The 23,730-nt window shown below is 43.7% G+C and overlaps 1 protein-coding gene across 1 annotated transcript in view; it reads right to left on the minus strand.

The window, feature by feature from the left end:
* Nucleotides 1-9,024: 9,024 nt before the first annotated feature.
* The window catches only part of SEZ6L2 (seizure related 6 homolog like 2), a 201,945-nt gene continuing 187,239 nt past the window's right edge, over nucleotides 9,025-23,730 (minus strand). The window contains exons 15-18 of the mRNA XM_086928968.1: nucleotides 18,553-18,591; nucleotides 11,646-11,763; nucleotides 10,829-10,931; nucleotides 9,025-9,132 (exon numbers count right to left, since the gene is read on the minus strand). Of these exons, the coding sequence (XP_086785094.1) occupies nucleotides 9,103-9,132; nucleotides 10,829-10,931; nucleotides 11,646-11,763; nucleotides 18,553-18,591 (290 nt within the window). The 3' untranslated portion in view covers nucleotides 9,025-9,102. The remainder of the gene's footprint in view (nucleotides 9,133-10,828; nucleotides 10,932-11,645; nucleotides 11,764-18,552; nucleotides 18,592-23,730) is intronic.

Below are 23,730 nucleotides of genomic sequence, written 5' to 3' on the forward strand. Positions count from 1 at the left end.
GGTTAGAGGTGACAGACCCGGGGGCAGAAGTCGGCCCGGGACCAGGGTTCAATTCCTGACGCGGCAGGGTCGTGGACCAGGGTCAGCAGACTTGACAATTCTCGCCTCGGTGCCTACTCTAACCTGGGGTCCCACTCGTCAACTCTGGGCATTAGCTTGCCTAATCTCCACAACGGCCCCATCAACGCTGGGGATGCCTGGCTCCACCTTGGGGATTCCCAGTAGGGACCATCCCACAGGGAAAGCCAGGACGGGTTCCCCAGCGGTATACAGCGCCGGGACGCCCCATTGCTGGGGCAGCTGTGCGCTTTACAAGTATACGACATTTAACATTTTAACATTTATAATCATCCAAGATACATCTCAAGCATAAAACACCCAGAGGAAGGAGGCTGTAGAGCAATGATTCAGCATGATTTGAGGCTTGACATGGAGCGTTGAAGATACAGGCGTTGTGAGACAAAATGTCAGCATACTACACGCATCACAAAGAAGTAACTAGCCTGTGTACCAGCCTCCCAATATGTGATGCAGACAGCTACACTGTGAAATAATCAAGGACTCATTTCATTTCAATTTTATATTTTTTTTTATTTGTGAGGTCCAACTTAGCTGCATTTTCCCATCCTCCCTCTCCACCCCCCAAAACACCAGAGCCACTCTATCCTCCACCCCAGCACTTTCCATTCAATTGTCACCTTAGAAAATGGAACATTCCAATAAGTGAGTTTTCATCTGCCCCTCAACATTCGCACATGGGCTGGAGCAAACAACAGGTGAAGGAGGAGTCATATTAAGTCACAGAAACAAACCTGTCGCCGCTCAGAATAAAGCAATGTGTATTAGTGCACGTGTATAAAATTACTCTGTAGCTGTTTTTAAGCCCTCAAATCCTCTGGATCCTGTTTTTTAATTCATCGTGTCCTTTGGGCTGATGTACTTTTCTAGCCATTGTTTTCCCTTTTGTTTAGCTAAAATTAAAGGGTTCCACTGAAAGCTGCCCCTGCTGAAGTTTAGAACCCCCATTACCATCATTCCCGTGTCTGGTCTCTGTAATGATGACATTATCAAAATGACACTGTGATCCCTGTCTTTGGTTTCTTGAGGGTGCCATATCAAGAAGTGCCTTATATGACTCAGTCTCAGCCCTTTCAGAGCCCGCAGCCTGCTGGGAATCCTCACGGCGTCCCCACAAATGTTTCCAGTTCTTGTTATCCACAATGGGACATTGAGAGTTCTGGGAGAACTTGAGTTTTGGTGGGTCATGTTCAAAAATATTTCTGTGAAATAAGAGCCCATTCGTCCACCCTAGACAAAGTGCCTGTCAACACAGGAGATGACAGAAAGCCCGCTCTTTACTTAGAAACTAAAACTAGGGTAGCGATCTTCCAACATTGGCTTTGGAAGCCACAGATATATAAGGCTTGCCTGTTGTTGTTGTCCCTGCCATGTCTCGCTCAAGGAATCATGGAACTTGAGGTGCATTGCAAAATACTTCCCTTGTGGGGACCCAGGTCTTCTGAGGAGGCATTTGTACGGGTAGTGAAAACCTGCACATGCACAGGGGTGCCTGTAGCATCATTGGCTTGCCACAAAGTGTCTACCAAAGCCCAGCAGCAATGGACTGATTTTTAGACCTATTTCCTGTTTTCCCTCCACCTGGCACCCTCTTTCTTTGGAGAATTAGTAGTCTAGGCCTTTTAAAAATGTGGCTACCAGCTCTTGAAATGATCCAGGGGACAAGATAAGGAAACAGAAGTTCCATCTAGGGGGACAGTTTCTCACAACCTTCTAAGGCTTAAGCAGCAAGAAATTGCCATGTCAGCCCCATCAATTCATGTCCCTTGTATCTCACTATTTCCATAGAAGACATACAAAGCATGCACAATTAGATTCCCTGTGTTCTGACAACTCTCCATAAGCACTGGAACTTCTAGTCGGTACTCAGTGTCTTAACGCTGTGAAAGCCTTTAGCTTATTTTTATTACCCTTATTCTGGCTCCTAACCCTCATCAAATGCTGTAGGCATTTACACCTTTCTCCTGTTGACCGGCCTCCTCTCCTCAGGCCAGTACTCCTCAGCAATCCAAAAAGGAGGAGAATTTAGGCCTTACCACCACTCTCCAAATGACACAGCAACTTTCTGGCACTAGGTAATACATTTTGGCACTGTGTTTGGCAAAAAAGGCAGAATCTTAAGATGAAGGAGGAGCAGTGAGGAAGAGGAGTCAGGAAAGCTTGTGGCGGATAGATGGAGTAATGTAGATTACCACCGCGTTCCTCTTCTTCGTCCAAGTCATTACTTTTGAGCTTGCCTCACCACCGAGACAGAAGAGAGCCAAAGAAAAAGGCATTAATACATGTCCCACCTATTCAGATCACGTGCCATGAAGACGACTGGCTCTCCTGCCATTCACATGAATTATTCAAGCCAGCACAGAAGGCCAAAAAGCCAGTGGTGTGTGGGAAAGCTGTAATGTCTGGGACGAGGAAGAGTAGGAGAAGTATTAATGAAGATTATGGTGAGCAATCAGGATATTCTGCTATCTGGAGGTCCGCTCAGCACATGGAGTAAAGCTGCCTTCCTGCGTTTGGTTGGTCCAGGTGAGATGGTACAGTAACAGATGCCTAGGTCAACATCTGGGGTGGGAGCAAGCAACTGAACCATTTTCTTTTTGCTAAACCAGCCTGTCTTGGCAAATACACATATTAAGACAAGACATGTATTAAATGGTAATAGGCAACTCTCTTAAATCACAAGATTATATCCTCATAATTTCAATTGTGCATCTTCTTTTTGCCTTTGAATTTGATATTTTGCGCTTAATGTTATAAATGAGGACTCATTGGGTATGAATTCATTATGGGGTCACCACCAGAGGTGCTTACCACCTAGCAGTAAAAACAAAGCCAGTCGAATGCATCTGGTCACTTATTCTGCATCTAAATAAATGTTACAGAGGGCAAAATTGTACTGCTGGGTGATAAAAATAACTCTAAAGTGCTATCAATTTTTATTTACCTGTTAAGGTCCGTTTTGAACCCATTTTTATCCGTCCTAATTTTGCTTCAGAACTATCCCTGGCAGATCCCCTCAGGCCTAGAGAGCTTCCTTGATTCCAGCTGTCCATCAAGTACTGTCAACTGATCAAAGAACCTCTGTGATGAATTTGCTAACATTTTCTTTTACAAATGACGTTTATGCTTTTACAAGATATTCCTTCACAAACTTTTCAAAGATCCTCTGTAACCATCCCACAATACAAGTCCTTTTTTTTTTAAATTCGCTCCCATACCTTCCTTCTAGGAGGAACTCGAGTCCTTTTGTGCAGGCATTAAATCATGATCTCCTGTCCAAGGGCGATTTTTAAATGTCACATTTCAGCCATCATAGATAGGGTCACGGAGCTACGAATCCACCCGACCACATTTATGGGCTACTCCATAATGAAATATGAGTAAATTAGGTGTTTTCCCCACTGAAGACAGCAAATATTGACTCTGGTGATTTCAACATATTCCACCTAATTTCTATTTACCCTGTTCTAGATACAATTCTGAGAAAACTATTGGCCAATCGGCTTTTCAACTTTCCTTGAGGACACCACAACTTGGGAACTTCGAGAGTTGTGATTTTACATTGATGGAGGCACTGAAACTGCTCTGACAATATCAGCAGACAATGTAAGAACTATGTTGGATAAAGTACAACGTAACTGTAGGGATCCTGTTTCATCTCCCTGCTGCGCTTAAAAGTATGGACCATTCCGTTCTGATCCAGAGAGTGGCAACAATGGGACAATGGTCTCTTTTGCGAAGTGGCTTCTCTCAAATGGTCTTGCTTCCTCTTTCAGGTCTAAGAGTGTTCCGGCGTAAAAGGGGTTCCACAGATCTCCCTCCAGCGTGCTGTTATTCATTATTTACATGGAACCTCTCATCTAATACTGTGTTTTGTTGAAAGGTCCAGGTAATGATGATCACAAGCATCTGATCATTCGGCTGGATCAACAGGTCCTGAAATCTCTGATGACTTTCAACAGTGAGTGGAAAGTACATTTCTGAGACTTTTTGCTAGCAAGGCCGAGTCTGATAGTCGGCAATCACCAATTCCATTGGATAAGGCACTCTGGCCAGTGAGCCGGAGTTATTTTCCAGTGCCTGTAACTAAAGTTGTCTTTGGGAGCCTCTTGGTTAGATGACTTGGGAGTCACTCTGGCCTCTCTCTCAATGCACAAATTAATACTGTAGCAAGTTCCTGCTTGTATTTACTGCACCTTTTAAGAAACGTTGCAACAAATCTCTGAAAGAAATCCCATGCTACCATGGAGGTCTCCTGTTTGGACTACGGCTACACTGTTTACATGGGACCACCAGCCTGTGCAGCGGCGAAATGGGAACAAGTCCAAAACTTTGGGGATATAGACGATCCAGCGATTATGAAAGGACCACAATGAACTGGGCGCCCTCAGAGACTTGATATTCAACAAAGATATCAGTCCAAGTCTTTGTGCTTTGCACACACCTTTTTTATGGATATGAGTCTGCTAGTATTACCATACCTGAACCCTTACTTCCACCTGGGGGCCTGATTCTGGTTACTTCCCTGAGTGGGAAAAGCAGCACAACAGTTGCAAGGATTCGTTTAAAGGTACAACAGTATTTTTGATGCCTACTGTACTTTACATATACTGAGGACCCCCACATGTAGCACTGTGTTGTTCTTTACATCAGCCATGTGGCCGGGCAACAGTGCTTAATTTGAGCAGGTTTTTTCCAGTGCTCAGCATTGGCACTTAATTCTTAGCACCGGTGCTTGTGACAGTCTGCCACATGGGGGCTGTCTGTCAAATTTGGATGTGAGCACATCAACAGTTGTTTATTTAATATACATTAACAATCACTAATACATGCCACCTAAGCCATTATTATAGCGTTGGGGGCCTTGAATAGTATGAATTGTCACACTTGTAGGAGTGTGATGGTTAGTAGTTGTGTTGGTACTGTAATTGGCAGCGCTGGCAGGGGCAATGGATGGTGCAAGCTGCTGTGCCCCCCTGACGAGGACCCTGGCACTTATTGGGTTACAAAGTAACCACTGCCCGGCAGCTGTGTGTCTCACAGCAAGACTTTCATAGGTTCCTTACTTACAGTTTTGGTAGCACTGCTGGCAGGCTTTAAAATTGATTTTCTTCAATAACGGGGATATTATGGGCAGCAGCTGCTTTTGTGCCCAGAACAAAGAAAAGGAATATGCAAGTATGCCAGCAGAACAGGAAGCAAGCGCCACCTCCGCTCTTCGCGCTGAGGGCCGGTGGGAGTATTATAAAGCTGCACATGGGCAATAGAGCAGTGTACCTGAAAAAGGCGCGCTGCACCAGGAAAAGGGCACTTTGCGCCCGGAAGCAGACACAGTGCACCAGGAAACAGATGTACTGCCTCGCTATTCTCCATTGTCACTGGAAGCCAAGACTGCACTGAAACCGCTGGAAAAAGAGCATTACAATGCAAAACCAGAGCCTCCACCATTGAGATGCAGCTCAGTGGCCCATCAGTGCGTAATTCGTAAAATGTGTTAATTCATGGTCCCAGAGTTTTCTGTCTGCCACGCGTCTTGTTTAGATTCCACCCCATGTCTCTTTCTTCCACCACCCTACACTTCCTAGCTCTTTATCACTCTTGCAGGTTCTTTGTAAGTCATGCCTTCACCCTTCATCACTGTTTTCCTATTGTTCTCTTCCTTCTTCTTTATACCTCTCCTGCCTTTCTCTCTCTCGAGCTATGAGCCTAAGTCTGATGAAAAATAAGTCCCAGGCCCTATTAATGAGTGCTGGTGCCCACCGTTCGCGCCCACTACCACAAACAAAGCCCTGTTGCATTTCTCCCGCCTCCCTACAGAGCAAATGCACACATCATCCACTCTTATGTGTCAAACAGAACAGAGGCGTTGCAGAGGATATTGTCTTCAATGTATTGGAGGACAACTTCAGAACAATCTTCCTTTGAAGGTGATGTCCATTGAAAATCATCTCCCTTCCAGAAAGGCTCTCAACATTTTTTTTTCTCTTTCAAGACTTTCTGGTGAAAGCTTTGGGGATCCTTTACTGATGAAAATTGATTTTGCTGCACCAGTCTCCGTGCTAAAAAGCCACTGATGGCATGCATAGCGCTTTACAAGTGCTGAAAATATGGGCTGCCTGCCCAGTTCAGATATATCACATTTCCTTCCTCAGATTGCTAGAACGTCTCACTTGCAGGTATCTTCAGAGTGAGAGTAGATATGAAATGTGTTTCCGCGTCCTCTGGTAGCGAGTGAGCTATAGATTCAGGCTCTGGAGAGTCCAGTGCCTGGAGGCCTGGGCATGGATTTGCTCACAGCTACTGGGAATCCCCTGCGACAACAGAGCTTTGACTGAGAGCACAGTCGTAGTCTCAGTTCCATGACCAAAGAATTAAAAAAAAGCTTTCAAGCCAAAATTATCTCGCACCCTTTGATCCTGATGACATCATAGAAATAAGACCTTGTTACCTTTCTCTAGCTGCCAATCACCAGCCTCCTGTACGCTGCTGAGGAACTAAGGGTTTGACACAGTGGAAACTACAAAAAGCAACATGGCACTTGGAGCCCTGGTACTTTCCCTTCCTGTCATGGTCTTCATGACTAAAGACCAGTGGTAGGAAAGGCAAGGCCAAGGTTTCCGAAAGGCCGTCCCTGACAACGCCAAAGGGATGCCCTTCCCAGAATTCACGGGGTAAACACATGTGATGATGGGCCTATCAAAGGTGACGATGAACCCGCGACAGGAGGGACAGACGGAGGCAGATACTGCTGCCCATATGGAAAGCAGTTGAGTAGCTTAAAGTCTTCATTTTTGGATTCAGAATCCTATATGTAACATTAAAACTGTCAAAAACACTGACAGCAATAACGTGTAAAGCGCACAATATTGCGTAATGTAAGCATAATGAGTTACTTTTATCACTCAGCAGCAGTAAATGCGATGACCAGGTCTGCTTGCCAACAATGCAGCCTTCTCATGCCAACAGCACAACTGAAGCAGGACGCACACCTCCCTAGTCAGTCTAAAGTGGAAGGACATAACCTTTCTAATGAGATTTCTGCAAACGCAAATTAGTCTCTTAATTAAAGAAAAAATATTAAATAATTAAATACAAAATAAATAAATAAATAGTAATAAATCAACATATCATAATACCTAGCAAGAATAAGGCTCTGCGCGTTGCCTGTTAGCTCATACAATACATGTTGCATGAACATATATTATATATGACTTGGTAATTTGCCCGTCCTAATGGCGTACGACCCATGTTTACTTGAAGAATTTATTAACTTTGCCAAAGCAGGTCTCTTTCTACTTAGATTGCCTTCTGCCCTACCCAAAGAGCCTCAGATACCTTGAAAGCCTAGATGCCCCTCTCTTTTCCTGTTCCTCCTCCCCGTGCCTCAGAAGGAGGGCTGTCCAAGCGAGCAAGGAGGAAAAGATTGTGTCCCGTCACACACCCATGACCAAACAACAGTCCTCGTCTCATTATGTGTAGTCGCTGAAGGACACAATGTGTATTTTCAGTTTTGGAAATTATAACACACCTGCCCTCAAAACATGAGACCCTCAAAGATCCAGAGGGGTTGGATAGGCCACTTGAATGCACCCAAGACTGGACCAATTTTACCCACACACCCGTCTTCATAGAAAATGTAGATGCGATTAAACTTTGTTTGAGCCTAGCCTATCACTTGAACCTTCCCATAATTTCCACTGAAAAAATATTTAACTTCTGAAGAATTATAGGTGAATAGTAAACATACAATATGTGCATATTCAATAACAGCACTGCAGTGAGTAGCTTGTGATGGAGAAAAGCACTGTGCAGGGGAGGGCCAGTGAGCAAGAGTGGGGGAGGGGTGCCAACAAAAGTGAGGATTCGCTAAGGAAAAGGGTTTCCAGGTTAGATGTCCCTGGATTACTTAGGTCAGAACTGGGAGAAGTGAGCATCTGCGGGATCCACAACAGCGGCGGAAATTGACACCAAGGGTGACTGACATGAGCTTCAAAATGTGGCCCAAGGAAATATGATCACGTCATTTCTGTTTGTAAAAAAGAGGCATGGTCTTCGCTGCCCCTAACTAGTAGATGGCATAGAGGATTTGGCATCGACAACTTAACTGTTAACTATCAGCTGGCAGGGTCAAAAGCCCACTGCCTCCTTCTGCAGTGGAAGTGTGGTTCTATGATAATAACAAAGCACTATAGGCCAGAGATGCTGGTGCTTTGAATGTGGGCGTTACTACCATAGGGCGATTACCATTCCTTTTAGCTCTATTATGGTAAGTGTGGTGGCAGTGCATGATGGTTGTTAGTTGGATTTGTAAGGACCCACCATGGGCAGTGGGCATAAGACTGTAGCACCAATGCCCAGTGGCTCAAGCTAGGCGTGACTAACGCTCTCTGCTTGGAGGGATTATCATGCATCTGTTAGTTAAACTGCACCTGTATAATACTGATATCATACTGTTTTTATCTGAGCCCAAACCATTATGGATGACTGTACAAAGCCCAACCAAAGCTTGATCCAACACAGTTCTAAATTAGCAGCTGAAAAACTCTAGGTTTTCGTCCCCTCGAATACCCCCCCCCCCCCCCCCCCCTACCACTAAACACATTTTGATCCAACACTTTTGGCACCTACTCTCATTTTTTTCCTTAACCCTCTCCCCCCACCTCCCCCCACTTCCCAGCTACTGACCACGCTCTCCTTGGTTACAAACTCGCAGTGAAGAGCGAGAAATAAAAGTGCAATGGGGATTTGGCACAACTGACATTATTTACAAGTGGTGAAGAGTCACATGACTGTGGCGAAAAGGCAATGGTGTTGCGTCAGAGGCAGCAGTTAAGAGCAGCAGGAAGCAATGGCAAGGGGGGCAAAGGCAACGGGCAACAGTAAAAGATGGCCACCGGGGAACATGATGGGATTAAAAATGGTTCCTCCCGCCCTACCCCGCCCTCCCTCCCCTTTGTTTGATTTGTCTTTTTTATCGTATTTTCTCTTTTATTTCCTCTGCTCATTCCTCCGGTAATGGCTGTTTCAGATAGAGACTTCGTACTCCCTCGTGTCCTGCAGGAGAAGAAAACAGGAGATGACTGAAATCTGAGACGCTCCATAGCTTAAAATGTAAAGCCTATAATGCTTGCAAACTCCTACATCCTACATCATGTAATTAGTACAGAATTCTTGATAGATTTTATTCCAGTAGTTAATTTATTGATTTAAAACCCTTAATTTTAGGTAAGGATTTTGGTATATTGTACAACCCTATGAAATATTGTTTTTAAAGGTGGTGACAAAAAAGTTGTGGGGAGGCCAAAGGAAAAGATAGGTGTTGCAGCGGAAGAGATGTAAACTTTGTACTCCCACAAATCCTACAGGTGAAACAAATAAGGAAAGAGCAAAGATCAGAGGAGCTCCTTAGCTTAAAATTGCAAAACTAATAATGTTTCCAGACTACTCGTGCACTCTAGATCACTTAACTATTAAATAAGCCTGGATAGATTCTATTCTAATATTTTATGTCGCTTCTCTGAAGATCTGATTCTATATTGAGGTGTAAACACCAGTTTGCACAGGCAGAGAACCTGCACCCTGCAGAGCTTTAGCGGCCACCAAGGCCAACTTTTATTGGATGGTGAATTGCTCAGAGGTATGTATGTACTTATATAGCGCTCGACTTACCTTAGGGCATCTCGGCGCTTGCATTGGGAACCCGTCCTGGCTTTTCCCTGTGAGATAACCCATACTGGGCATCCCCAAGGTGAAAGCCAGGAATCCCGCCGCGGGGGGCCATTGTGGAGATTAAGCAAGTTTAATGCCCAGAGTTGCAGAGTGTGAACCCGTGATTAGAGTGGGCACCGAAGCAAGAATTATCGAGTCCATGGACAATTGGGCTCAAGACCCTGCCGCGTCGGGAATTGAACCCTGGTCCCGGGTCTGATCTCTGCTTCAGGTTAGGCCTCCTCTAACCAGTGAGCCACACTTCTCCACATTGGAGGTTACATGTTAGGGAGCACAAACTCTTCTTCAGCATCCAAGCCGATGGAGGTACACGCCAGTTAAAGTCACCTCATCAGGCACAAAGCTTTCAATATATGGCCTTTAGGTGTGAAATAAACATTGACTATTGATAACCAGCTTGGTATCAGCTAAAGAGGGTGCAAACCCAGAAGCATCCTCAGGCATAGGATTATTAACCACCACTTCTTATTCAGCAATATGTTAACCCTGAGCCTGATGTAGAATCAAAGGTGATGCATGTACATAAAGGAAAGTAACTATACAGTATGTCCTTGCTCAATCCCAAGTAACTTTCTAAAACCAGGGTCCCCATAGCACACTATGGTTAAATGCTTAACAAAGGCTCTTTCGTGTCTATTGTAGGGTTATCTGGCCTTCTGTTCATCACCAGGACAAAACTTGGGCTGGTCACATTAACAAAATGGCCTCTGTTTGATAGTGTGGGTCTTCAGTGGCATTATGGGACTTTAGCAAATAAAACAATACTCAATTCTGTTTGAGAGTGGTGCAGGGCTCGAGTCGGGGTACCACGGGGGTGGACGGCATCCCCCCACTTATTTTACCGGGGGGACGCCATCCCCCCAGCCAAACAGGTGGACTTCACTCTTTGGCCTCTCTGGGACGAGGAGCTCGGCACCTTTCGTGACGTCACTTCCTGTTGTGACATCACTTCCGGTGACAGCATCCCCCCACTTCTTTTTTTACAACTTGTGCCCTGGAGTGGTGTATGCAGCACACTTACCCCAGCCTCGTAGAGGGGGTTGTTGAAATCCGACTCGACTGTGATGGGGCTGTAGGAGTGGGAGTTCGAGAAGGAGAACCCAAAGATTGACTTTCCTTGGAACCTGGGGTAGGAGATACGTTTTGAAGTATGTGGGAAAGAGAAAAGAAAAACAGAAAAAAGGTGGTGGTAAAAGAAAGGCAGTAATTGATACGAGTATTAAAGAAGTAAAGAGAAATGGAGCAAAGAAAACAGAGAAGCAAATATAGGAAATATAGAAAGAGGATAGACGGGAAATTGAATATAAAATAAGGTAGAGAGGGGAGAAATGAAGTAAGGTGAATCGAAATGAATGCGAGGAAATATGCACAAGAGGAAGGAAGACAGAAAGAAGGAGGTAATCGAGGAGAGGATGAAGGGGAAGTGAAGAGAGGATGTGAAGAAGGAAAGGAGTGAATAGAGTGAAAGGAAGACAGTGAGAGGAGGGAAGAAGGAAGGAAGCAGAAGGATAGGGGAAAGAAAAGGAATTGATATATTAAGGAATTTTGGATGGAATGGAGAGAAGAGTAGAAAGAAACAGAAAAGAAGAGAAACATAGACATTTTATTAAACATTACTTTGTGTATTCACACACATTTCTTCCAAAGCTATCCCACAGAAATCATCAGTAATTTGTAATGCACGATTCTTTCTTAAAACCAATGTGAAACATATTTTTAACTCTAGGAATGAAATTACTTTTCAAAACAATCGTTATCAGTCCTGTCGGTGGCCTGGACATTGGTCTCTTAACTGAGACACACACCTCATTTAAACCCCACTCGAATGCAGCACTCACTTGGTATAGTACACATAAATCCCACCAATCAGAAGGATCACCAGCACGATTGGAAGGAAGATCGCCAAGGCAATGTTTCCTCCTTCCATCTGATGGGAGGGGTCTGTGGTCTGAGTGACTGCAGGGCAGATAAAGAGAAACAGATTAAACATCTTTATTATCGCAGTACACTGACTGAAATTAATGTATATTACTATATACATTTACAACTTGAAATTTCACAAATCTGAGTTATCTATTACAAATTACAGTCTCACAACATGACATTAGGATTGAAGACTAAGGGCAATAGCCTGTAAGATAGTGCAGAGGTTAATGCACCTCCTGCATAAGATATCTGATATTTCATGGGATGTCAAATTAGCCAATTCAACCCACAAGAATTTAAATTCATGTATGCAAACCCCTTTCTTTATGTCATTTTAGACAATGTATGTAGCCTGTATGTATGTGCTACAAATGTTAGTTAGAGAAGAGAAATGAACAACTGAGAGATGACGTGATTTGCTCATGCTCACAGAAGTTTGGTGTAGTGAGGGAACAGAGATTTAAACCTGGATATCACTATTCTACAGCGGACACATAAGCCACTAAATCAGATCTACATGTAATCAGTGGACAACAAGTCAATCCAACTACAGTACCACATTTCGAACTAGTCACTAGACCACATTGCAATATAAAGATTAGAGCCCGACACATCTGAACTAAAAAATAAATTTCAACTTAGCCACAAGACCACATGCCAACTTGGCCACTAGACTGCATCTCCAATTTACCACTAGACCACATGTCAACTTCACTGCTGACCCACATCTCACCTCATGTTCTAGGCAGGCACATCCGGGCCAGGTAAGAGCGGTGAGACGGTGGAGCGGGGGCTGCTGGGGGAAGCCGACACATGACGGAATGGGGCAAATAAAAAATGTTTAAAACAAAAAACTACTTACCTTGCGCTCGCAGCATCGCAGAGTCAGCGATGAGGTGAGCACAAGGTACATGGTTTTATTTATTTATTTTATTTCCCCTATTCCGTTGCCTGTCGACTTCCACCGCACTGTTCTTACCTGAACTGGCTGCGCCTGGTTCAAGGCAACTTCACACCTTAGCTACTAGAGAACTGTCACAACTCCAAAGACTATCAATTGAATTAAGAACAGCAATTTAGGCAAGATGCACGACTCTCACAGCATTCTTGAAGACAAGCTATGACTTTTTATTTAAGGGCAAAACAGATTCGCTAGCCAGCAAATCGAATTGTTTATATTATTTGTCAATTATTATCTGTGGTTTCTTCACCATACAAATTGAGATACCAATTTTCAAATTGAGTTTTTGTAACATGCAATTAAAATGCAGAATCAGCTCCCCCAGAGCACTTCAAACAGACACTTACTACATAGCAAGATATAGCACCACAATATTGTATCGTAGTCAGAATAGCGTCCAATATATATATAATGTCTTATATCGTTTTCAAAAATATCGCACCATTAGAGGTAGTAATAGAACATCTACACCTTATGGAACAATGTTTTTGCAAAATATATTTTAGGCACAAGATTTATGTCAGACGTTTTTTCTGTATTTGATATTCCAACATACAACCCTTATCAAGCCAAGGTCCGTAAGACATCGAGATGGATACCTTTCGATATAATTTTGTTCATTTGAGCAGCTATCTTCATTACAGCCGAATAAGAAGCCTGGCTAATCTGTACTACACGTATGTACATATGTGCTATAGCATATGTGTACTCTTTATCTGCCCAATAAGGGTCATCAAACTCTACAACATATAAAGAAGTACAGCTCTGCTTGAAGAACGCCATTAAGAAAATGGGGTAACCCAAAAGTCGTGGACCTGGGTGAATTGAGGTATTAAAGACAATGGTCCTTGACCTATTATTCAATGTAACAGAATGAATCAGTACATAGTTAATTGATCATATACTATTTTGGAGCATAGCTCTCAGTCAAGCTCTAGCAAATAAATGCACCATTCAAAGAAGGATAATACAACAACCTAATTGAAAAACTAGAAGCAATTTAATTCATTGTATCATTGTATCTAGATTAAACATGGGAGTTTGTTTGGAAAAACAAAAATTAAGCCTAGGGGGCAAAAACATGGCGGCAGATGACCATTCAGCTATGTCTACAATGCATCTGCATCCCCACTGGACACACAGTGGGCACAGAGATCCCCGCAAGCCAGGCAGGCATCTCTCTGTATGGCGAGCATTCATCTTAGAGAGTGGCAGAGACTTAGGCCTATGCCAAGCCAACCAGTTGACTGGCTGCCTGCCAGGGTTTGAATGACCCTCCTCAATCCTTAGTTCTCTCAGTAGATGATACCTACAGAACAGGACACAGAACTCAAAAGTGCGCTCCCCAGGACTGGGGACAATGCAGCAGATGTGGTCTCTTGACTTGATTGCAAAACCCCCTGATGTGGCCTGTATAATTGGGCACAATTGTACAGATATGGTAGTCAAACTTACACTATTATCTAGATTTAACCTTTTGGATGGAGCACAATAATGCAGATTTGAACTTTAGATCGGAATAAATACTCCATGTGACATTGAAATAAAATAAAAATGGAGACAATAACTCAGATATGGCCTCCATACAGTACCACTGATGTGGCCCTATTATTCAACACAGTATTGCAGATGTGCTTCTGAGACCTGAATACAATGCCAAAAAGTTGGTAACACACACACCCTAAAGAATGCCATGACTGACCCCAAGAATCAGCCTTCCCATGACTTCCTAGTGTTTTAAAGGCATTTGAAACTGTCATTGTCTGCCAACTGTCTTCTGAATTAGAGTCTAACAGTCTTCTTAGAGACCCTCGGTCAAACTTGAGACCCCACACAGGAACATACACAGCTATGTTAAATATTAGGAAAGATCTCCCAGCCACCTTTAACACGTGGGACCACCAGGTGCTTCTCAAAACACTGTCTATTTCAGCTGGCATTCGCAGAACTGACATGTCATGAAACCAAATATGTGGAATATAGCAACGCTAAGAGAATATTTTAGAAATGGAGACAATACTGCAAATTAATCTGGCAAATCGCAAAGGGATTTTCAGCTCTTAAAGTATGCATTTGACAGAAAATGCCTGCATTTACTCCTACCAGTTATTCACAGAGTGAGTCCTGCTAGATGTAAATGGTTTTACTAAAAGATATAGGGGCATATTATCAAGCCTGTGCGCTAAAATTATCGCCGCTTTATCGGCCGAAAACGGCCGATAAAGCGGCGATAATGGGCTTGATAATATGCTCTATGGAATTCCAATCGAAGCACATGTTAGATGTGAAGACATCTAACATGGGCTTCGATTGGAATTCCACAGAGCATATTATCAAGCCCATTATCGCCGCTTTATCGGCCGTTTTCGGCCGATAAAGCGGCGATAATTTTAGCGCACAGGCTTGATAATATGCCCCATAGTTCTACCCCACGCCTGCAAAGAAATGCTCAGTAGTAATTCCCAAATAAGGGGTGGAAAGTAGGCAGGACAAGGCATGGTTAGCCATGTGAGCTTGCAATAACTCACAAACGTGTACATCTATAGACGTTCACAACTCCTATCGCACCCATTCCCGCTCTGGAAATGGTCAGAGATTTACTCCAGCAAAGCACTGGAGAAGATGAATGGGTCACCCCAAACTTGGAGAAAATATTTAAAAAAGGTGTTTCTCCATGCTTTTCTCAAGGGAAATGGAGGAAAAGGAAAACATTTACCCAGTGCCCTAAGTGTACACTATGTAGATGAATACATTGAGGAAATAGGAGTTCTGGAATATGATACATGCCGTTCTCAGTGGCACACCCAGTAACCGGTGTCAGTGCAGCTTTCCACGGCTACTACTCTGAATTCCAAAAAGTAGTAAACCCGCACCTGTTCTTAGGTATACATTTTCAGATGTAGCTTCACCACTTTCTTAGTTAATTGAACCCATGGTCTCCAAACTCAAATGCATCCCAAGGGGACCTTTTAGAAATGTACACAGTAGTGCAGATGTTATCGTCAGACATGAATGCAATACCTCATATGTGGCAGGTAGCGTTAGCACAATGGTCGTGTAGATGCTTTTACAGGCTTGACAACATAAACAGCCTTCTTTAGAGGTCTAGGAGTGCGAGGACCACTGTAAAGTGGTTGTGGCCCTGCCCTCTCTCACTTGCGATTCTCAGCTCAAGTTTCAATCAGAGAAAGTGCCACTGTTGCATCAGCGAAGCATCAGCTGGCTCTGCCAGTATCTACCTGGAAGCCCAACTACCAAAGGCCACCATGAGACAGTTACAGTCATCCCGCCCCATTGTTGGCTCTGTGACTGTCACTCATTTTCCATGACAAGGTCTGGAATGTGAAAGATTTCAGAAATGGTAAGGACTATGCAGACTAGCCCTTTCTGCATTGGAGACATTCATTTTTGTATTGAGAAATCAAACTCCTCTTTTCTCAATACAAAAAAGTTTGCTAAGTGGGAGCTTTACGCATGGCGACCACTTGACAAACCTTCATCGCAGCTCCAGCTCCTTCCACAGTACAGAGATCCCCATCAGGCAGATATCGATTTCTGTGTAGGGCGGACGGTCTTCCTCCAGGGTCTAAATGTCCTACATTTTTTTCTAGCAGTTAAACAACCCTCCACCTCCTCTTCCCAGTGCTTAATTTACAAAAGAACGAGTGCTAGACCGGTGCCCAAGAAGTCCTTGGCTAGTGCTATTACATGTCGCTACGGCGAATACCCAGGCTGCACAGTCTTGCATTCACATTGGGCCTCTTTAATCCACTGCCAGACACTCCCTGCCCCATTATCTCACTCAGTCAGGTTTCTGCTTTCTCCCTTTCCTACGGATTTGTGTCTTCCTCTTCCTCATTCTTTCACGTTGCCCCACTGCTTCTCAGCAGTGAAAAATGAAAAATAAATGATGATAGCAAAAGTTATTATCATTTTATTTTTCCTCACACACTTCCTGCGGCAGAGCTGAGGGTGGGGTGGGGCCTTCCATTCTGACAACAGAGAGCTTCAGGAAGGAGGAGTGGTGGCACTGCTTCAAGTGCGCATGACAATTTGGCAGAACATCTAAGACCGGCCAAACCGTCATGCGCACTTTGATCTTTGCACCTGAGCTGTGCAGTACAGCTGATTGGAGAGCACGCACAGGATCGTAGTCCCTTAGGGAGCGCCTAACTAGAGCGCTCAAGCCAATCACTGCGCACTGCTCTTATGCTGGCTAATACCAGCATTAGACCAGTATCTGTATTGGTGTACAGGGGCTTGTGGCATGCCAGGAGTCTAAGAGCAGAGGGCAGAAGAGCACCGAAACTGCAAATAGTAGGTAAGCATTTGAAAATATGATTCCCCGCGCTGCCTCCCCCACACTGCCCTACCACTTTAATGCTCCAGCAGCAGCCACTGCATTTGTGTATTTTACTTTCTTGCTCTCTATAAATGCTTGATGGGGAAAGTAAAGTACTGGCCTCCAAAAATGAGTGCTGGTCTGCCCTACTGGCAACCATGGCTCAAATTAAGCACTGCCCTTGCCTTATCAGACTATTTTGAAAACGTTTAGGTCAACAGACAAATATTAATGAAAAAAATTCACGTGACTTCTGAAGGCACAAAAAATGGCTCTCAATTCAGACATAAAAAACTCGACAACGATTTCTACACCCTGCATATAGCTGATGTTAGTAAAAGGCTGTTATGAGACACGGGTTTGCCATGAGTGCAGAATTTACTGCAGTGATATATTGTAGCATTTATGCTTTTCTGTTACACATGTTGCCATTAACAATGGTTACATTCAAACATAATTGACTGGACTTTGAGTGAAAAGTCTGTGGCCTCTTTTCGTCTTGACATACCTTACAGGTGAGTAAGTGAGGAGGCAGATCTTATTAAAAGACAACACAGATCCTTAGAAGGAATGTTATGAAATATAATTGACTTCCTTTGGTTGTTGTATCAGAAACGCCAGATCGCGATTGAACTCTCAGAATATTTGAACGGCCATTTATATCGATCCTAAAATGGTAAATCGAGAGTATAAATCCGAGATACTTAATACATGGATGTATGGGGTCATCTGAATGACGCTATACATCCGTGTATGTTAGTTTGCGAGGAGTGCTTTTCAGTTTCCAAGTGTAAAAGTCTTTAGACGTTATGAGTTAAACCCTAATGGGAGTGCATGGCCCAGATTGTACCCACCCACAGGTGGCAATAAAGAGACAAGTCCTTGAGAAGTATCTCTGTGCAAAGCCCCCCGGGCAGTAGGCCTTCCTCCTTCAACCCCTTGAGAACTAGAAGTAAGAATTCAGCAACTAAACGGTTAACACCAAATGGTGCACTGCACTATCAACCGGCACGGGTGACAGGGAATTAAAAGTTATACTCTTTATAGCAAATGACACTTATGTTTTCCTAAATTCTACAGCCCAAGAGGTTTTGTGTTCTGAGATACAGTCTATACAGCGCCAACTGACCTGTAGTATGAGTTATAGAAATACAGTCTGTTGTTGTTGTTGTTGTAGTAAATATCACTTCCTGGTGGTGCTTAGTTTTAGATAGTACCTCACAGGTAGCTTCCTTTTGGTTGTGCTTAGTTTTGCTTAGCACCACACAAACAGTGCTTAGTAAGAATTAGTCTCTTTAGGGTGTTGCTAGTTCTAAGTAGCACTTGAAAGGTAGTAGTGTTATCAATGATGCAGTAGAGCTAATCCCTGGTTTTGGATAGCATCTTACACATCATGACAGCATCTTTTATTTTAGCGCTTCGTTTGTATACCAATTGGCAGGTGGTGTTCAGTTGTAGATTGCGCCTTACAAGTGGAGCTTTGTAATGAAACAGATCTCCTCCAACAACGACTCACCTTCTAGTTTCCGATCATCCAACAGCTCCTCGTAGGCAACTTGGAAGAAAGAGAAAAAGGGGATAAGCAGGAAGTTTCTAGTACACTCTAACCTAGTCACCTCCTTCCGGGAGTGAATTTCCATTTTTAGATCTGGCCTACAGATAGTTTCAGCTGTCTTGTCTGCCTCATATTTCTATAAAATAACTTAATAAAATGCATGTATGTTTATATAAATAGAGGGGCTTTAGGCCTGCCCTCTTCATCCATTGGCATGTTCAAGTGTCATTCACATTTTCTCTTCCCACTACAGCCTATAGCAAGACGCAGTGGGTCAACCCACTTCAGCCATTGGCTCTTTTTACTGTGAGTGATTACATTTAGCACTTGCACTTATGCGCATTTGACTGGAAAGGAGTACCCTTAGGGCTGATAATCCCATCCTTGCTTTCAACCTTAAGAGTTTTTAATGATTTTTATGATGGTCTGTTTAGTGATGGAATATTTTTAACATACTTTAATGTGTCAACCTATGCACATCGCATTTAGAATGTTTACTTATTTTAAAATTAGTTTTACATTTTTAATGTATACTGCATAAAAAACAAACAGCAGCCTTTCAAAGGCCAGACTCACTGCTTTGCCAATTCTTTTTTAAATAGCGCTTGATATTGGTAATGAGTCTGTTCCAAATAATTATTTATTTGATTGATATGCTCTATTTATTTGCTACTCACATCCAGATGGAGGAGGACCCACTACTCACATCCAGATGGAGGAGGACTCGCAATCCGCCACCCCCAAGTCACTTCTGGACAATATTGAGTTGATTATACGTAGCTACATGCTTGCATTGTCAGAAAGATTTAAGGGGATGGAGTTAAGACTAGGTAAAATTGAGGGGGACTTGACTGTGTTAGGGAATTTTGTACGCTCACAAGGACAATCTAAAGTACAACACCAACAAGTCATCACAACAACCCAATCCCTCCTAAAAAATACTGTGGGTCCCACACCATCTAAACCCAGTACAAGCAATAGCCAGGCAGCTGTAGCAACCCCAGCTGCCCCTAACCCCTTAAACGTGGCTCCGAAAGCACATGGCGGCAATACCTGTAATAATTCTTTATCAACAGCCCCAATTGCTGTTCAGGGTAGACCTACCACTTCAATACCACCCAGTAACACAACCACTTCCGCCAATATTCCATCCAGGGAACCTAGTACTCTCCCGGATAGACTCCCTAGACCCGAAGGGAAGGAGAATAACTGGGGTAGAGGGGGCCAGTCTAGGATACCACCTACAGAACTCCCCCCAGAAGCATTACCGTACGTGGTTATACTCACTGGGGTCCCGGAACTGCCTAATGGTAAAAGAGAGGGATACTCACAATTAAAAAATAAAATAACGCATTGGCTCTCTCTTTATAGACCTAAACCCATTGCGATAAATGGAGAGATAGTCCATGTCCGGCGCCTGTCTTGGTTGGGGGGTAGAGCGAAGGACATTGGTGGTGATGTCGTGGTTATAAACTTTAGAGACAGAAAAGCTGTACATCATATCTTGAATTGGCCATACGGCAATGAAAAGAACTGCATAGTACCACGCCCCCTGACGTACTTTTACCCCAGATCCACTGTCTTTCCCCCTCAATACCATAATAACAATACCTTCACCACTTCCCAATTCCTCAATATTGAGTCTACTCTGAACCCTGTATACATGCACCAACTGGCTCCACCACCAGTTATACATGGGTGGAACACTATACCTTTTAACCATAAAACAGGATTTAATGGGAATATGTCAAACTTGTTACCATTTACGCCCTTAGAGCTCTCTAACAGGTTTGAGGCCTTTAGCGGCCTGGAGGATTGCGACTGATATTTAAGGAGTGCAGAAGCTACGGGGGGTGGGGTAAGTGCTTCATGCACTATAAGGTCACCTGAGAAGCTGGGGTGTCGTCGCAGTGAAAAAGATACACACACTGCTCTAACAATTGCTGTTAAAAACAGTAGTCCCCCTAAAGTATCACCTACAGTGTCCTCTGGGGAAATTGAGGTGCCTTCAACACTCCTACCAGATACAAGGCCAGTAAATGGTGACACCGATAGTGGCGCCGATAAGACAGAAAGCACAGCAGGTAACCACGAAAACCACCCCAGTATACTATTGTTAACTATGGATTCTCCATCTAAAATCGAGAACACTCACACCCAGCACGGGGCATCTGTCCCTATATCTGAGCACCGGGAGTCAGTTGCAATGAGCACCGCGGGTCTGACGGTAGCAGGCGCAGTGTTGCCTACTCCAACATCTACCCCATTTACCAGAGGGTCTGTTATTTGCCCTGCACCCGAAGACTGTGTAAATCTAATCTCATGGAATATTGCAGGCTTGGCAAATAAGTTACGAGACCCAGTATGGCTAACATTCATCAGAAAATTTAGCATTGTGTGCCTCCAAGAAACTTGGATAGAGGATAAAAACGTCCATATCGAGGGTTTTCTAAGTTTTACTATTCCAGCGGTTGCCTCGTCTAGGGGCAGAGCCAAGGGTGGCTTGGCCATCTTCATCAACCTAGGCCTGCGCTGCAATTTAAGTAACTGCCACAATGTTAACTTGAATATACAGAAGATTGACATAAAAAATGGCAAGAATGTGCTGACACTGGTTAACTTTTATAATGCTAACAGTAGTAATGAAGCTTGTAATATTGCCTCCCTAATTGATATATTGAGCAAAAATGTTCACACTGTATCACGGTATTTGTTGATAGCAGGTGATTTTAATGTCCAACCATGTGGTAACCCAGCTAGTACGCCAATGGGGTCCTTAGGGTGTAATAATGAGGAAGGTTTTCACTTCTCCCACAGTAGGGGCGGCAAGAACTTAAACGACTTAGTGAATGAATACAACTTGACTGTAGCTATGTCGTTGGTCCCCGATACAAAAATCTTTGACACCCCAACTTTTAAAGGACACGGGCAGGGATCCTTTATTGATCATATATTAATATCTCCAGATGTTGTTCAATGGGTCTCGCACTTTACTATCCTCACTAGTGTATACAGTGATCATAATCCCCTTGTCATAAACTTGGGTGGACCATTATTTGCAAAACGACAGTCACGCATTGATCATGGCACGCTAAGGTGCGTAAATGGCAGGCGTCGCATTAGATGGTCAATGATAAACCAAGATACCCTGTATACTAAAATAACCAGCGCATGTGAAGAGGAGCTGTCTGTTTGCCTATCGTCTGATTCAACCCCTCGAACATTTTGTCCAGGTTTGAGGGGTTGGTCACCAAAATTGGCTCCATGCTCACAAAGCCAACAAAGGGACATAGTGAGAATAATTCCAAATGGTTTGATCATAACTGCTCAAAGGCAAGTAGGGATCTGAAACACGCATTAAAAACTAAACCCAGAGATTGTGACCTGATAAAAAATCTCCGTTTGGCCTATAGGAAAGCAATAGCTATTAGAAAAAAGGAAATTAAGGCCAACGTTATTGAATCCCTTTTAGACCCATCAATGTTGGGGAACAGTAGCAAGTTCTGGCAAATAATAAACAAACCTGTGTTTGATAATCCAAACGACACAGCCCTTGGAACAAACATCCCAGAGGGGGAGTGGGTGTCCCATTTCAGCACAATTTTTAAGAGTAATGAGCATCGGGAAGACTATGATCTTTTAACTTCAACTGCGACTCCACTGTGTTTCACAGTACAAGAGACTGTTAGGGGAATACAGGGTCTAACCATCAACAAGGCCCCGGGTCCGGACGGATTGCCGCCGGACCTGTTTAAGTCCAGCATCCCTTTCTGGGCTCCGGTTCTCACGGCTGTAATAAACGCAGCGGTGACAACTGGATGCCCAAGAATTTGGGGTCTCTCGACTATAGTCCCCATTTTTAAGAAGGGCGATCGCAGTAGCCCGTTATGTTACAGGCCAATCTCTTTAATAAATTCAGTAGTTAAAGTGGTGGGGGGTGTAATTCTTAACAGGTTATCCACTTGGGCTAAAGATAATAACATCCTTTCACCCATACAATACGGGTTCAGACCAGGTCAGTCGACCATTACGCAGTGCCTGAACCTATACCTTATCCTAAGCAAGTATACACTGGCGAGACAAGGCACTGTCTACATGGCATTTATGGACCTGTCGTCCGCTTTTGACTGTGTAGACAGAAGCCTATTATGGGCTACTTTGCTGAGAATGGGTGTAGAGAGGAACCTTGTCAACTTCCTCGCTGATCTGCATACAGATACAAGAGCGAACGTCCGTTACTCCCAAGACCTTAATGTAACGGACGAATTTAAAATAAACCGGGGTGTCCGACAAGGCTGGATCTTGGCCCCATTTTTATTCAACCTGTATATCAACGAACTGGAGGAATTTCTTCTAAACGTAGAAGCAGATTACCCCTTAGTTGAGCGCAAAGGGGTACCTGTATTACTCTACGCCGACGATGCTGTTCTTATTTCTGGAACAGCAATCGGTCTCCAGAAACTACTAAACTCCTTCTACAAATTCATGGAGTCACGTGGCTTAAGCATAAATAACTCCAAGTCCTACGTCATGAAAGCAGGTAAGGGTGTCCTGAAAACTGACTATTTCAGTATAAATGGGGAGAAAATTCCATCAACCAACTCCTTCTCTTACCTCGGGGTCCTGCTAGATCACAAGTTATCATGGGGCCCAGCAGTCTCCAAGAAGAAGGGAGAAACAACAAGGGTTAATGCGGCCATTCTTGGCTTTGCAAAAAAAATCGGCAATTGCCCGATGGCCGCATTGCTTAAACTGTACCAGGCAAAAAGCGTTGCTGTTGCCTGCTATGGGAGTGAGCTCTGGGGCTATCGTAAGATTAAAGACCTAGAGGTTACAGAAAATAACTTCCTAAAAAAGATTCTGAGACTGCCCAGGGGCATTGGGAACTACTCGGTACACGAGGAGCTGGGGATCCCCTACTTAGGCGACAGAATAGCAGTAAGCCCTGTCATATGTTGGTTGAACTGCTGGCTGAACAACGACATTCCATTAACACATGCCCTACTGAAAGAAGCCTTACAGCTAGATGGGAGGTTTAAAGTACCGTGGGTGAAGTACATAAAGGATAGCCTAACGGCAATTGATCGACAGGATCTGTTCCATGCCCCAAACTCAATTACAAAATCTGATGTGAGCTCG

This window comes from Lissotriton vulgaris, chromosome 7 (assembly GCF_964263255.1).
Source record: "Lissotriton vulgaris chromosome 7, aLisVul1.2, whole genome shotgun sequence".
NCBI lineage: Eukaryota > Metazoa > Chordata > Amphibia > Caudata > Salamandridae > Lissotriton > Lissotriton vulgaris.